The sequence below is a fragment of the Gopherus evgoodei genome, chromosome 9, assembly GCF_007399415.2.
Source record: "Gopherus evgoodei ecotype Sinaloan lineage chromosome 9, rGopEvg1_v1.p, whole genome shotgun sequence".
Taxonomy (NCBI): Eukaryota; Metazoa; Chordata; order Testudines; family Testudinidae; genus Gopherus; species Gopherus evgoodei.
The window spans coordinates 108329434-108345958 of NC_044330.1; the positions used below are offsets into that span (position 1 = coordinate 108329434).

The 16525-nt window shown below is 49.1% G+C and overlaps 1 protein-coding gene across 10 annotated transcripts in view; it reads left to right on the forward strand.

The window, feature by feature from the left end:
- NLGN3 (neuroligin 3) overlaps positions 1–16525 on the forward strand; it is a 112131-nt gene that overhangs the window by 69360 nt on the left and 26246 nt on the right. For 8 of the 10 annotated variants that reach the window (XM_030575393.1, XM_030575391.1, XM_030575397.1 and 5 more), the window contains one exon: positions 9383–9442. The exons of the other annotated variants lie outside the window; for them this stretch is intronic. In XM_030575393.1, coding sequence (XP_030431253.1) covers positions 9383–9442 — 60 coding nt within the window. The remainder of the gene's footprint in view (positions 1–9382; positions 9443–16525) is intronic. 10 annotated transcript variants of the gene reach the window in all.

Sequence of the window (16525 nt, forward strand, 5' to 3'; positions counted from 1 at the left end):
ATAGTGCAGGAGGGAGGGGGCCCTGATGGCCTTGAAGTCCAGGTGCTGAGTCAGGTGGAATGGCATCCTGGTGCCAGGTGGCCTGTTGCTGCTCAGGGCACTTGGCCCATTGTTTGTATTTGTGACAATTTGTATGAAAGTTGATTTTTTTTTTAAATTATTCGTAATTGAAATGGTGCGCTGGTGAGAGCCGAGCCAGTGTCCCAGGCAGCTGTAATGTAGCAAGGGCAGGGCATGTCTGTCTGCCCCCCGCTGGGGAGATTGCCTTGCTGGGAACTGCAGTGTCTCTTCCCCTTCCTCCCATTCCAGCAGCATAGCTCTGGTTTCTGTGGCTACTGGGTAGTCCCTGAAATCACAGGGAATGGACAGAAAACCCCTGCTAGACCCCGGGCAGGACTGTTCCCTAGGATAGGTTTCCTACCTCGAGTGGGTCCGAGCGCTTGCAGGCCTTTTCCATTCTTAACTCTATGGGTCTGTGATACCCTATGCAGCTAGGTGAGATGGGCAGAAGGGTTAATCTGTCACTGCTCTCAGGTTGGCTCTTTTTCTGCCCCACTATCCACCTTCCCTTTATCTTAGCCATCCCTAAACTGAGTCCATTTGGAACCTGCATGACACTAGCACCTGCCACAACATTCAGCTGGTCTCAGCAGATGGGGTGACCCCACTCTCCGGCTGCCTTGTTTTGAAGGAGAATAGGGCTGGTTTTGAAGACGCTGAGGCTTGGGCTCAGAGTGCTGTGCTTCTCCTGCGGTTGGTGTTGCTAACCCCCTAAAACTGCCATCCTCCCCGTGTCTTAGGTCTTGTCTACAATACATTTGCACTGGTTTAGTTAAACTGGTGCAACCCCTATGTGGATATTCATATTTTGGTGTGAGTAGCTTATTTTGGTTAAGCTTAAACCTGTTTCTAATACACTTACACTAAAATGAGTATCCACACAGCCTTTGGCACTGGTTAACATGAAGCCAGTGCAGCTTCATGGATAGCTTCAGAGGTTTTCCTGCAGAAGAAACATCCTCTTGTTAGCTGAGGAAAGGAGGAACCAAGTATCCTTTAATGTTGTCAGTTGCATGTCTAGGGATGTAAATAAACAAGCTGGTTAGCAGCTCTGGCCTGACCCTGAGGACTGGCTCGATTGGACCTGTTAGGGCTTCTGTGGTCAGGTTTAAGGATTTGGGATCTGAAGTGGGTTGGTGTATTTAGATGCAAATAAACTGGTAACTAGCCAAAACCTATTGGGTGTTACCCCAATTCTGGGAGGCAGGGCAGGATTGCTACATTGTCAGGTTCTGGCCGCCACACCCCTGTGAAGCTGTTTCCACAATCAAACGCCTCACTACTGCAGGATGTTTCCTGATACTCAGCCCAAATTTTGGCTGAACTTAATCTTGTTGCTCTTAGTTGTAACCACTGAGGGCCCTGCTCAGTCCCTGCACCCTTCACACTTGTAGCTCCTTTTTGTATCCACCCGTACTCTTCATTCAGCCAAGTCCTATGTAACTGATTCCTGTAACCAGTAGTCACGCTGCTCGCTGTGGGTCCTTCATTGTTTCTGTGGGAATTCAGAGAAGAACCTGATTTTTACTCAAGTTTCTGGTGATGGGGCACTCAGAAATAACAAAGTATTCATAGATTGATAGATTTCAAGGCCAGAAGGGACCATTGTGATCATCTAGTCTGACCTCCTGAATAACACAGGCCAGAGACGTGCCCCAAAATAATAATTCTTACAAGATGTCTTTTAGAAAATGTCCAACCTTGATTTTTATATTCCCAGTGATGGAGAATCCACCATGCCCATTAAATTGTTCCAGTGGTTAATTACCCTCATTGATGGAAACTTACACCTTATTTCTAATCTGAATTTGTCTAGTTTCAATTTCCAGCCATTAGATTGTGTGTTTTACCTTTCCTTTCTAGACCGACGAGCCCATTATCAAATATCTGTTCCCCACGTAGGTATTTGTAGACTGTGATCAAGTCACCCCATAACCTTCTCTTTGTTAAGCTAAATACACTGAGCTCATTGAATCTATTGCTATAAGGGATGTTTTAATCCCTCAGTCATTCTCAGGGCTCTTCTGTGATCCCGCTCTAATTTATCAACATCCTTCTAGGATTGTGGGCACCACAACTGGACAGAATATTCCAGTAGCAGTCACACCCCTGCCAAATTACAGAGGTAAAACAACCTCTCTTCAACTTGAGATTTCCCTGGTTATGCATGCGAGGTTCCCATTAGCCCTTTTGGCCACAGTGGCTCACTAGGAGCTCGTTATCACGGTTGGTTATCCACCATGACTCCCAAATCTTTCAGAATCACTGCTTCCCAGAATAGAGTCCTCCATCCAGTTAATATGGTCTACATTCTTTGCTCTGAGATGTATATATTTACATATAGCCATATTAAAATGAATATTATTTGTTTGCATCTAGTATACCAAGCAATCTAGATTGCTTTTATCAGTGATCTATTCTCTTCATTATTTATCATTCCCCAGTCTTTGTGTCAGCTGCTAACTTTCAGTGATGACTTTACGTTCTCTTTCAGGTCGTTGATAAAAATGTTAATTAGTGTAGGGCCAAGAACTGATATCTGCAGGATCCACTGATAGTGCACCTGCTTGATGATGATTCCCTGCTTCTTCTTTGAGTGGTTACAAACTTGTATTCCATTCAGTTGTGTGTACGCCCTGTGCACCAAAGTCAGAGGAATTTGCCCAGCAGCACCCAGGGGGTATGCTCATGCCCTTCCCTTATCTATATAATGGCAGTGCTGCCCTGACCCCCCTCAGTTCCATCTCACTGCCCGTGCCGGAGCTCTTAGTGTAATTTTTCCCCACACTTGTCTTCACAGCTTTTTGTGGTTTTCTTGTATATAGGGATAATAAATAGTTAGTAGCTGCAGTTAGATAGCTATAGTAGTAATTGGCTAGTTTCTCCCTGAGGTTTAAACATTACCCTTCGTCTAGGGTGGCTATCCCCACACTAGATGTCATGGGGAAGGACACGTTAAGGAAAGGTGCTCTATTTGTCAGTCCTTTAAAAAGAGGATGTGAACGATTAGAGACTTATGATTGAAGCAGCACCATCTCAAGCCTTGAGGCCTTCCTTAGCCCTGAGGACTGCTGTGGAGAATCCAGCCCCTCCAAGAACACTGGAGCTGGTACGTTATGGAACTTCTCAACCAAACTGGGATTACTTGCCCCAAAGGATCAGGGACTGCGTCCCTGAGAAAAAGAACCCATAAAACAGAGCAGGGCCATTCCAGAGGTCAGGGAAACCCATCTTCTCTGCCTAAGAAAAGTACGGACCAGCACCGGAGTCTCCCACTGCTCAGGTTAGAGCAGGACCATCAACCCACTTTTCAGTAGTGAGCAGGGAGAACCCATACCATTGACTCCGGTACCACCTCAGGGCTGCCCATTGAGTCCGGTACCCTTGGCAGAGACAGTGGCACTGTCAGTCTGTACCCCGACAGCAGATTTGCTGTACCTGTCTATCCCTGACTCTTCGCTTATTCAGGACCAGCCAACTACACTGGCATCATTCTCAGCATCCTGAGCTCCTCCTGGTTTGGTAGCAAACTTACTGTCGTTGCCAACACCATCATCTGCACCGTGATTTACCCTCGATCAGGAGGGCTGTCAACTTCCTGCTTGGCACTGTGGGCACACGCAGAGACTCTTCACTACTCATACTCACTGCGATGCAGCCTGCATCGCTGGCCTGGGACCAGCTTCATTTTGAGTCCCAAAAGAGGCATTGGAACAGAGTATGAGATCGAGGCTGGTCCCAGTAGCCAAGGCCCTATTGACTGTTCATTCAGTGCTGATGGCACCGTCGGGTTGAGCCAAGGATAGTGCTGGATGTTTGGTGGCCCGCTGCCACCATCAGCTATTTAGAGGGATCCTCACATTTGAGCTCAGAGGCATCTCTCTCTCCCCTTCCCCATTTTGCTTTTGAAAGTTGTCGAGACACAGCGAGAATCATAGTTGGTGCTGGGATTGGTACCATTCCTGCAATAGAGACACAGGACACTGGCCTACTTCTTTCTGGGTGCAGATGCACTGTCCTCCACAGTGACCTCCACAGAATCCCTGGGAACTCCCTCATTCGGCAAAATCACAGTCAGCTGCTCACCCTAGCAGGAGACCATCTATGTCTTCAGTGCACTCCCTGCTGGAATTACTAGCGGGCTTTCTCTGTGAAGAAACATCCTGAACTTTTATGACAGTTAGCTGTCATTCCTTAAGGGATTCCATTGGCCTCAACTACATCTTCCTCTTCATCACCAGATGGTGCAGCAATATCCTGGTCATCCTCTCTGGAACTGGAAGACTTCAGTTCATATCAGGACCTGCTCAGGGGCTTGGCATTGGCCTCAGAGATTCAGGCTGAGTTTGTACAGGAAAACGCCCATAAATTGGTGGGTATCCTTCAGCCAGGGACCTGTCATGGGTCCAGTTCTGTTCATAAATGATTTGGATAATGGCACAGCGTACACTTATAAAGTTTGCAGCTAATACCAAGCTGGGGCTGGGGGTTGCAAGCGCTTTGAAGGACAGGATTAGAATTCAAAATGATCTGGACAAACTGGAGAAATGGTCTGAAATAAATAGGATGAAATTCAATAAGGACAAATGCGAGGTACACCGCTTAGCATGGATTCAGGACATTTTGTGTTATTTGCTGCATTTGAAATCTTCAGGCCTCGCTCTGAACTCCCTAAGGGTTTACTTGGTGGCGATCTCAGCTTTCCATCTTCCCATTCGTGGAAAATCAGTATTATCAAACCCAAAATTCAAAGGGATTGTCTGTCATTTTCCACCAGTGAAGGTAACAGCACCATCGTGCGACCTTAATATGGTCATGGGCACTGATGGGTCTGCCATTCAAGCCAATAGCAACATATTCCTGGGCTCTCCTCTCTCAAAAGACGGCCTTCCTTTTGGCTATAACACCCCCAAGAAGAATTAGTGAACTGCAGGCCTTAATGGCAGATTCTCTGTACACTCAAGTCTTCAAGGAGGCTTTAAGACCACACCCAACATTTTTGTCCAGTCAGGTTATTTACGTACCTATATTTTTTCCCAAAGCACATTCAAGTGCAGAGGAGCAGATGTCAGATAATGCTTAGCAACTTAGTTAGAAAGGACTGTGCTGTTTCATTCATCACCTTGACTCTGTGTCTGTCACTGAGTGGTTGACGGGACAACCAGTCGCTGCTCAGACCGTTCCCAGGTGGATAACTGCCTGCATCACCACACCTTCTAGAGTGACTTGGTTGATACCTCTGCAGTCATTGTGAGCTCATTCAACAAGAGCTCAAGCAACACTGGATGCATTCCTTAGTGATGTCTCCGTAGTGGATATCTGCAGGGCTGGAATATGGTACTCCACGGATACCTTCACTAGGCATTATGCTATCCTCATGGCACTGAGAAGGGATGCAAACTTTGAGAAGGCAGTTCGGCTCTCACTGTTTAAATAGACTCTGAGCCACTCTCCTGCTGGAACTGCTTGTGGGATCAGAGTCTAAGTATACTCTCTGTGCCATTGTCCAAATCATTTGTGAAGATAGTGACTGGAACCAGACCTGGGGTGGATCCCTGTGATGAGTGGGGGATATTCACAAGTTTATCGGTGTTTTCCTGTACAAACTTGAAAAGACAGTTACCTACTTATATTTTAACTGTTGTCCTTTGAGATGTGAATGCGACCCACCTCCGCCCCTCTGCATTGAAGTCTCCAACCTGGGATTTTGGTGTAAAGGAACAGAGGTGGATGGGGCACGAGTGCTGCTAGGAAAAATTCTCCAACTTCAGTGTGTTGGGTGTGCTCTCACCTGAATGAAATACATGTCTGCATCCACATCTAGAAGAACGACAGTTACAATAAAAGTAAGTTACCATCTTTTATAATTAGATTGACACCTATTAGTTAACCAGCTTTTAATCCATTTCATGTGTACCATTTTAATTTTATATTTTTTTAATATTTTAATCAACATGTCATGTGATACTAAGTCAAATGCCTTGCAGAAGTCTAAGCATATTACACTAACACTGTTACCTTTATCAGTCAAACTTGTAATCTCATCAAAAAAGATATCAAGTTAGTCTCACAGCTTCTATTTTCCAGAAACCTGTGTAGATTGGCATTGTTTATATTACTCTCCTTTAATTCTTCATTAATCAAGCCCTGCATCAGCCACTCCATTATCTTGCCCAGGATCTGTGTCAGGCTGACAGACCTGTAAATACCCAGATCATCCCGTTTACCCTTTTTAATTATTGGCACAACGGTAGCTTTCTGTGAGTCTTCTGGGACTTTCTCTGTGTTTCAAGATTTATTGAAAATCAACGTTAACTGTCCAGCAAGCTCCTCAGCCAGCTCTTTGAAACTCTTGAATGCAGCTCATTGATGGCTCATAGTCATCTGTGATCTATCCACACACTAGATCCCTCTCCTCTGTCACTTCCAATGGATGAGCCCCCAGCTTGTAGCATAAATTCCTATTAGACCCTAATTGTATGACCTTGGATTTTATACTATTTAATTTCATCCTATTTCTGTCACTCCAGTCTTCAAAGTCATCCAGCTTTTCCTGTATATTATTCTGATCTTCCTCTGTATTGATGATGCCTCCCAACTTCGTATCATCCGCAAATTTCATTAGCGGATTCCTACTTTTTTTTGCCAAGGTCATTAATAAAAATATTGAATAAGATTGGTCCCAAGATATATCCTGGAGGGACTCCACTAATAATGTCCCTCCAGGCTGATAATTCAGTTTTCAGCACAACCCATTGTCTTCTCCCCTTTTGCCAATTCCTTATCCACCTTACAATGCTTGTACTGATCCCCATCTTCCCTAACTGCACTAATTATTTCCCATATGGTACCATGTTAAATGCTTTACAGAAGTCCTGGTATATTAGATTTTCCTCACTTCCCTTATCTAAAAAATGATTTTTTTCAGAGGAGGAAATGAGATTAGTGTGGCGTGATTTATTTTTGGTAAACCTATGTTACATTACATTCCCTTTACCATATTCCTCTATTAATTTAATTATTCTTGAATTATTTATTGAATACTTCTGCCTGTTCTGTATTATTATTGGTAATTATATTATTTCCATCTAGTAGTGGACCAATGCCATTGTCAGGATTCTTTTTGTTCCTAATATACTTAGATTCCTTCTTATTGTCCTTAATTCTGTTGGCCATAGATTTCTCCCTGTGTCCCTTGGCTTCCCTTATCAGTTTTCTACAGTACTTAGCTTCTGATTTACATTAAGTACTATTGACTTCCTCTTTCTTCCATTTGTTATATGTTTATTTATAGCTGCCATCTTCTTCCTCTAAACCAGGTTAGGTTTTTAAACCACTATGACCTTCTTCCTCAATTGTGAAATTGTGGCTTTTGGGGCATCTGGTAAATTATGTGACCTCATCAAAACTATGCACAGAAGGGCTGTTCCTTCCCTGCTTGTGGAAGGATGGCCTCTGGACTTGGAAGGTGAGCACAGGATCCTGGGGGGTATCTCCCCAGAGTGGGATAGAGAGGCTCACACTTCATAGGCTGGGCCATGCTTTGCATTTGCAGTACAGAACTGCCTTGCTCTTTGTTGCCTTAGCACTCTAATTCCCTACCCCATCATTACTTTCTGCTGTCTCCACAGTTTGCCCTTCCCACTGGGTGTTTGAGTTTTAGGTTATTTTCTCACAGACCCACTAACCGCATTTTTCTCAGCAGAATCCCATTCTGTTATTTTCTGCTCAGGTTTTCCAGCCTCTCTGGCCCCTTGGATCATGCCTCTGGTCTCCTGGAGGTTCTGGCCTTCTCCCAATTTAATATCACGTGGGAATTTCACCCACATGTTGTTCACCACTGTGTCTGTGATCACTAACATACTAGATCAGGCCAGTCTAACTGTAATCCTGGCAGCTGTTCCCTCCCATGCCATCCACTGCCCTCTGTTTACATCCCTCAACCAGTTACTCAGCCATAGCAAATTTCAAATCTATGCCCATTTGCATTATTACAGTCCAGAGAAGCCAGGCTCAAGGCGCACACTGTCTTAGGATCTCAGTGGCTCTGGGGTCTGATGGCACACAGATTTCTTGGCAGCTTTGGGCATTTGTGGCTGACTGTGCCTGTAATTGGTTTGAGGTGGAAGCACAGAGCTTCAGCTTCAAACCCTGCCTGCAATACAGTGAAAGTAAGGGGGTGCCACCCAGTGCCAGCAGTAGAGCAGCCTCTTCCACCGAGCAGCACACACATCCCTGGGTTGGCGGGGGGTTGATGGGTAGAGGAAGGGGAGGCAGAGGTGTTTGAGAGTCAGGCCTGAGCTGCAAACTAACTTGAACTGGTTTAGTGGAACCAGGATGATGAGTTAGTGTTCGTGAACATAAGAATGGCCATACTGGGTCAGACCAAAGGTCCATCCAGCCCAGTATCCTGTCTACTGACAGTGGCCAATGCCAGGTGCCCCAGAGGGAGTGAACCTAACAGGTAATGATCAAGTGATCTCTCTCCTGCCATCCATCTCCACCCTCTGACAAACAGAGGCTAGGGACACCATTCCTTACCCATCCTGGCTAATAGCCATTAATGGACTTAACCACCATGAATTTATCCAGTTCTCTTTTAAACCCTGTTATAGTCCCAGCTTTCACAACCTCCTCAGGTAAGGAGTTCCCCAGGTTGACCGTGTGCTGTGTGAAGAAGAACTTCCCTTTATTCGTTTTAAACCTGCTGCCCATTAATTTCATTTGGTGACCCCTAGTTCTTGTATTATGGGAACAAGTAAATAACTTTTCCTTGTTCACTTTCTCCACACTACTCATGATTTTATATACCTCTATCATATCCCCCCTAGTCTCCTCTCTTCCAAGCTGAAAAGTCCTAGTCTCTTTAATCTCTCCTCATGTGGCTTTCTGCCGATGGGCAGGGCATGGAACTTACCCCAAATCAGTCCAAGAATCAGTTGCGAAGTGTGGGCCACAGGGGAGGCTGAGGATGTAGCAGGGGAGGGGCAGGCAGGAGGGCACACAAGCTTATCTGCTATCCTGCTTAAAGAGGCCTGTTCTCTCCCTCTCCTGGCCCCCAGACCAAGGAGCACATGTTCCCAGGGCAGACTCTAGTGGAAGAGGGGCCCAGGCAGCCTGCAGAGGCAGTCCCTGTCTGCTCTGAACTGTGGCTATGCTTGGCCAGCAGCCCTGGCCAAGCCCATGGAGAGATGCAGTGTGAGTAGCCGGGCGGTGCTGCAGGCCTGGCCCCCTTCTCTGCTATCATGCTATTTTTGAATTCTCTTTTGTTTTTGTTTTTTGTTTTTCTTTTTTGTTCTGTCTCCTCGTGTTTGGTCCCTAGGAGCCATCGCTAAGAAACAGGGCGAGGACTTAGCGGATAATGACGGGGATGAAGACGAAGGTATTTCTGTGCTCAAGGTTGCTGCTGCTGCTGCATGACACGCAAAGCAAATCCGTTTGCTTTCCATTCTCTGCCATTTCCAGGGAGCCCTGTCTGTCTGTGTCTTTGTTTCCTGAGCAGTTGCACGGGGCGGGCAGGTGGGGTGACTGGCTGTGCAGGGGGTGCTCAGACCTTTCCTTTGGGGAAACTTAGGGGGGTTTGCTTTAGAAGGAGTTTGCTGGCTGCCCAACCTGCCTCTCTATGAGCAAAAGGCTCTAAGGAAGCACAGCAACGTGAACAAGAGAGGAACCAAAGGGTGCCTGGGTCGATTTCACCCCAAGCCCAGTCACATTTCACCTCCAGCCTCAGTTCTCGCTGGACCTCAGACTTACTGTGTCAACTAAGAGACTTTCCTTTCTGGCTCCACCCCTCATGCTGCCATCCCAACCTCCCTTCTCCCCACGGTGCACAGTGTCAGAGCAGGCAGCACCTGTCCTCATCCTCTTGTGTCCTGTGTGATTCCCTCTGAGGCCCCACTGGCTCGCAGGGAGCATGCACATGGCAGAATGCAGTCCAGGCCTGCTTTAACCCATGTCCGGATCTGCTAGCTAGAGTCTAGTCCAGTGCGCGCTCTCTCTCTCTCTCTCTCTCACATATGCATCCGCTCGCACGCTCTCTGCTACTGCCGCTCCCCGCTACAGATGCAGAGGAAACTGGAAATACAAATGAGGGCAACAGGCTGAGCACAGAGCTGTCAGGAGCTCTGGAGACCTGCAGAAGAGAGCACTGTCACTTTACTGGCCTCTGCTTTCTCTCCAGGATTAGCATCTTCATTTAGGGGCAGGGATACCCCTCACCTGTCCAGTGAAGGGCAGCAGGACCTGCAGAAAGTAGCCCATAGCATTCTGTTCAGGCTGTGCCATAGTGTCCGGTTAGCATCACCCAGGCTAACTCAGCGGGTTAGATTTGAGGGGGACAGAAGTCCCCCATTTGGCTGTTTGATCTTCTGCTTTAAATACCTGGCTGTCCTTGGTGCACAGTTGCTGTTAAGGGCGACCATGCATTCCACAACCCCCTGCTTGTGAGTCAGTGACTTGCCAGCTCTTGGCCCAAGCCCCATGTGAGCGGATTTGAGGAGGGCAGCAGCTCTGGTACTGCCCAGGCGTGAGTGAGAGGCCAGGCATGCTGTACTGTTTGCTGAGGGTATGGCAGAGCCTGTGGGTGAGCGAGTGAACACGCCAGGGTTGGATGGGGCTGCCTGGCGGAAGCAAACGGGGACACTGTCTGCACACTGTCACAATGATCTGGTGAATTTGGCAACTGGTCTCACAAGGGCCTGTCTGCGGGAAGGGGAGAGAAGGCAAGCATTACTTCAGTGACTTGGGTACCCCTCTCGGGTTGCTGGTATCTGTGCGGCCAGGAACAGATCAGCCTTGGTTGGTGGCTTTTCTCAGCAGAGGGGACAGGAGTATCTGGTTTAGCCTGCCATGTCCAATGCAGAACTGGGGCCTGGATAGTATGGGAGGGTGCAGTCCCTTCTGTGCAGCTCTTATTTGAATCGCCAGGGGGCACTGGGAGAAGTGGTGCTGCCCTGTGGCAGGTGGTGGTCGTTGCGGTGGCAGCTTGATTGAGAGTTAGTGACCTTGGCATGTGGGTGGCTAAACATTAGATCCACCACAAAGGACTAGGCAAGAATTCTCCGAGTTGAGACCCCAGCTGGAGGTGGAGCCATGGGCAGCAGCAGCTGTTCAGTCAGGGTCAGGGATGTGTTGCTGCTGCTGAGGCAGTGCATGATGATTTGCCAGGGGGATGGGTGCACACCAGATGCCTTTTACTGTACCAGTGCCCTGGTATCAAGTCCCTGGAACGTGAGCCTGTGATGTCTCAAATGGAGCGAGTCTGGGCTAAGGAATCAGAGGGCTCAGAGTCTAGAGGCGGAGAAGCCCAGTTAGATCTTGTCACATCGTTCTCCTCTCAGCCAGGGTAGGGTCCCCTCACGACATTCATGTTCAGTGTGCTGGCCAAGGGGGTACCAGCCAGCGCTGTCCCCCAGGCAAGAAGTGCGGGGCTCTTCCCAGGGGGGTGCTAAGGCAGTGGTTTCCAGATGCTCAGCCTAAGAGGCCCTTTCTCAGCAGGAGGCAATGACTGTTGGGGCAGAGCTGTTCAGAACCTCAGAGGAAGAGCAGCTGGAGCTTGCTGTGGTGGGAGGAATGTCTGGACAGGCTCAAGGGTTGCAAGGTCAGAGTGGGGCTGGAGACCAGCACAGCAGCCTAGGTGGGAGATCACCAAGGTGTGGAGCTGGAGGGAGAAACGACCTGGCTGGGCGCCTCAGTGCCCGGAAGGTGCAGGGAGGAGGGGTTGTGGTCCTTTCCTGCCTGGGGAGCTAGTGCAAGGGGGTGTCTCCCCCTTAATAACAAAGAGCCCAGATTGCTGGCAGTGAAAACAAAAATGGGTGGAGCAAGTTGGGAGTAAACGACAGGCCCTAAAATGTGCAGCTCAGCAAGGACCTTGCTGTGTCCAGAGGCCAAGACCCTGCCCTTACACATGGGCTTTTAAGCTGATTGAGTCACGCTGGTCCAATACCTTGTCTGGATGCACTGAATTCAGTTTAAGCCTGGCTTGTATCAATAGGGAATCGAGTGAAATTAAATGGATACAAGCCAGGTTTAAACTGAATTCCCAGCATCCAGGTATGGCCTTCTATCACTTTAAATAAAGGTGTGATTTTAATCCGGAGCAGCTTTGAATGTAGCCCAGACCTAAGGAAGCTGCAAAGCTGGCTGGTGCTCAGTATAAAAGTCAAATGGCCTATCATGTTGGCAGGAGGGGAAAGTTTGGGGAAGTTTGCTGAGGACACAGCTGGAAACTGATGTCAGTGGAAACTGGTGAATTGTGAGAGTCCTGTGGCATTCAGGGTACTCTCCTGGCAGATGGAATTTAACCTGGCAAAACCAGCCTCTCTCTCCATCTGCAGCCATTTGCCCCTGTCCCAGAACCCTTTGTACTGTGTTTGTCTTCAGTGCACGTCACTGTGATAAATTCACCTCGTTAGCAATATCCTTGGCGGACACATTGACAATGTTGGGGATTGCACATTCCCTGGCAATGCACGGCCCTCAGCCTCCTCACTGCAGCTGTGGCATTTGGGGACAGGGGTGTCTATGTATGTACACATGGGTGCTTAGATTGGGGGGGAGGTAAATGTTTGAGGGGCCAGAAATCAGCTTCCCCCTTGTGTCACAATGTCTCCCATGCTGCACCAGATTAGCTCCACTGAGGCATCGGGGTGAGTGGCTTGGTGATGGCAGTCCTGTGTGCAGGACTGAAAAAACGCTGCAGACATGAGCTCCACCGGGGCTGAGATGCGAAAGGTCCAGAGAGGAACCAAGACTGAGGGATTTAAATGAAAAAGGGTCCAGAATGCGTAGCCTTTCCAGCTTGCACAGCCCGCCCACAGGACAATATCCAGATGCTCTGTGTAGCTCCCTGTGGACACCTCAAGGAATTCTCCACCCCAGGTGCAGTCGCGGGGTTTGCCGCCACCTGGTGACACAGCAGGAGCGGGTTCTGACTGTGAATAGGGACTGTAAGCTGCTTGTAAAAGCCAAGGGAGAATTCTCTTGGTGCCCCTGCTGATTTGGCAAGCATCAGCCTAAGGAGTGGGCTGGGCTGGGAGATGTAATCCATGCTGCCGTGGCCATAAGTGACAGGCAGTAACTGAGCAGGCTGTAGTAACTTAGAGCAGCCCCAGGGTTGCTCTAAGTTGTACACATGGGGCTGTTCTGGCCCTGTAGTAGTCCAGAATTGGAGAAACCGTAGAAAAGAGCCACAAAAATTATTCGAGATCTGGAGAAAATGGCCGACAGTGAGAGAACTAAAGAGCTGCATCTGTTTAGCCATCAAAAAGGAGATTGAGAGGTGATCTGATTATGGCATATACATTCCTTCTCAGGGAGAAATAGTGGGTTCTAAAGGGCTTGTAAAATCGAATTCTGCCAACCCTAATTAAAGTTTTTGATCATTTTTAATGGAAAATATCAATGTTTATTTCTAAGCATTTGTTAGATTTTTATTGATTTTAACATTTTCACAGTACACACAATTTTGGGTTTTAAGTATTTTTTAATTTTATCAATTTAAATGTTTATAGTCATAGAAAATTATGGGGGGTATCAGACAATAATTAAATGACAGTAAACACAGATTTCAAAAGTTAAACATTTATAATTGTTAAAACCACATACTGTCAACATCACATCAAATTATGCAAAGTAAATACTCTTCAATCAAATTAGTAATTTCTGAAGCAGCATTTTTCTTTCTTTGCCTGTCAGTAATTGTTAATTATCAATGGAAATATCTTTTCGTTGGTTTGTGTGTGCATGGTGAAATCAACACTTATGAGCATTTACTGACAAAGAATCTACTCCTTCCCAATGCCTGGAACCTGAAGCTAGATAAATTCAAATTAGAAATTAGGCAGAGATTTGCAGGGCCGGATTAAGGCAAGGGCTGCAGCCCAGGGCCCCGGTTCAAGGGAGGCCCCCCGCCCCCCAAATAAATCATAGGCAGCCATCTCCAACTCTGGGCCACTAAAAGTCCCGCGGTGCAGTGAGACGCTCGGGCAGGCTGCCTCCATGCCATGGCCCCATGCCACACCCAGAAGCGGCTGGCTGCTAAGGTGTTTCTGCGGCCCTTGCAAGGGGGGAGCCGGCTCTGCACACTGCCCCCGCCCCCAACACTGTCCTCACAGCTCCTATTGGCTGGAAACCGTCCAATGAGAGTTACGGGGGCTGCGCTTGCAGGTGCAGGCAGCGCAGGGAGACACGCTGTCCCCCTCCTCCCAGGCCTGCAGAGACGTGCTAGGAGCCAGCTGCTTCCAGGACCCACATGGGGCTACGGCAGGCAGGCAGCCTGCCTGAGCCCTACTGCACTGCCAGCTGGGAGCAGCCTGTGGTAAGCACCTCCTGCTGGAGGTTGCACCTCGCACCCCTTCCTCCACCCCAGTCCCTCATCCCATATCAGAATCCCCCTCACAGACCCCACAGCCTCTCCAGCACCCCAATCCTCTGCCCCAGCTCCCTCCCACACCAACCTCCCTCCCAGGAAAAGACTTGTGCTCAAGGGCCCCACAAAATCTCATGGCCCCAGGTCCACAGGAGAGTTAATCCAGCCCGGAGATTTGTAACAGCCAGGGTGATTAACCACTGAAACAAACTCCCAGGGGGAATGGGGATTCTCAATCTCTTGATCTCTTCAGATCCAGACAGGGTGCTGTTCTGGAAGTCCTGCTTGTCACACTGTCTGGAGTGGCTCATGGCCACAAGTGCCTACCTCAGGGCAGGCTGTCAGAAACAGGCAGGCACCCCAAACTGGCGGTAATTTCTGGAATTAGATTTCACCAGGCCAGGACCAAATGTGAACCCCATGATCATTAGAACAGTCTGACCATGAAGTCACAGACAGTCACCTTAGGCTACATCCGTACTGTGGATCTTACAGCTGCACTGCTGTAAGGTCTCCAGTGTAGCCACTGTATGCCAGCGGGAGAGTGCTCTCCCCTCGACCTAACTCAAGCACCCCCGATGAATCTAACAGGCTGTGGACATGCTGCTTTGGTGGTAGTTCTGGGCTTTCACCCTCAGCATTCTGACTCCAGCTGCAGCCACCAAAAGGCCATTCCAACAACTGGAGCTCGGGCTGGGAGCCTCTGTGGCATTTCCTGTATGCTGTTGTCTTCCCAGCCTTTGGTCAGGGCTTGAGAGGTTTGTGTGCTTTGAGTGGCTGACAAAAGCAGATCACAGCATCAGAGGAGGGCTGCTTTGTATAGTGGTTAAGGAGCCACCTTGGGACTCCGGAGACCTGGTTCAAGGCTGGCTGTGCCACAGTCTCCCTGCATGAGCCTGGGCCACTCCAGGCCTCAGCCTCCAGATGTGCGATGGGGTGGGTGTCCTGGCCCTGCCCAGCATCGTGGGTGGGGGTGAGTTCAGCAGGGAGTGTGGTGAAGGATGATGGTAAATTCCTTGGCAAGAGATCTAAGCTAGATACCAAGTCAAGGCTGGAAGCCTGAGAACTTCCCTCGGGGGGGCCTTTAGACCTGCTCAGAGGGGATTCAGCCCCAGCCACCCAGGGAGTTTAGGGCGTTTGGGAGTCCCTGGCGCTGGAGAGAGGGGACACTTATGGCCACGTGTAGAGGGCTAATAGGTGGGCTCAGCTTGTAGCCTCGGGAAATGCTCTGCTCACAGGCACACTGACCTATAGGCCTCTTCTAGGAAAAAGCTATGACTCACCCAGGTTCCCCCGGGAAGATGGGGATGGGGATGGACCAGATGAGGGAGGTTGGTTAGCCTCTGAGTGAACAGGCTGTGCCTGCACAGTGCCAGGTGCCCCTCCGTCTGTCAGGAGTGCTGGGAAGGACTCGCTTGTTGGTGCCTGGGGCAGCAGCCAGCTTGGTTCCACAGAGAGCCCAGAGCCAGAGGCTTAATGAGCCGAGGTTGGCAGACCCATCTGAGCCCCATCATCCCTCTGGCCTGGGATGATGCTGCCCTGTCTGTGTGCTGCCAGCTGCTGCCAGCCTGGGGTATGAAACGTCATCTCTCTCACCAGGGCAGCCATCCAAAGGAGAAACCAAGGCCCCAGGCCCAATGCATGGATGATAGCCCAGTGGGGTCCATGTTTCACTGACCCTGTGGGCCCCTGTCCTGCTGAAGGCGCAGGAAGGTTTGTCTTGCTCAGAATTGAACCTGCCTGGCCTGGGATCACTGTGCATCTGCAGGGGCTCTCAGCTACTGGCGCTCAGGAGGGAGAGCGAGAGGAGCTAGTCCCATAGAGAAGCAGGTCCCAGCCTCAGTCAATACTGTGGTCTGCAGCAGAGGCATGCCTGTAACAGTGGCTGTGTCCCCTCTGCTCAGCCAGTGCAAAAGCATAGCCAATGGCTGGCACTAGCCCCTTCAGGCACTGCCTTGGGAATCAGAAAACAGAGCAGGAGTCAGCAAAGGGCTGACCTACCTGTGTCAGACCCCCAGCGCCCGCTGAGGGGAGAGAGAGAGATGCTGAGGCCAAGCATAAGAGTGTGGGGTCTGCAGCCAGAGGTGGAGGGACTCC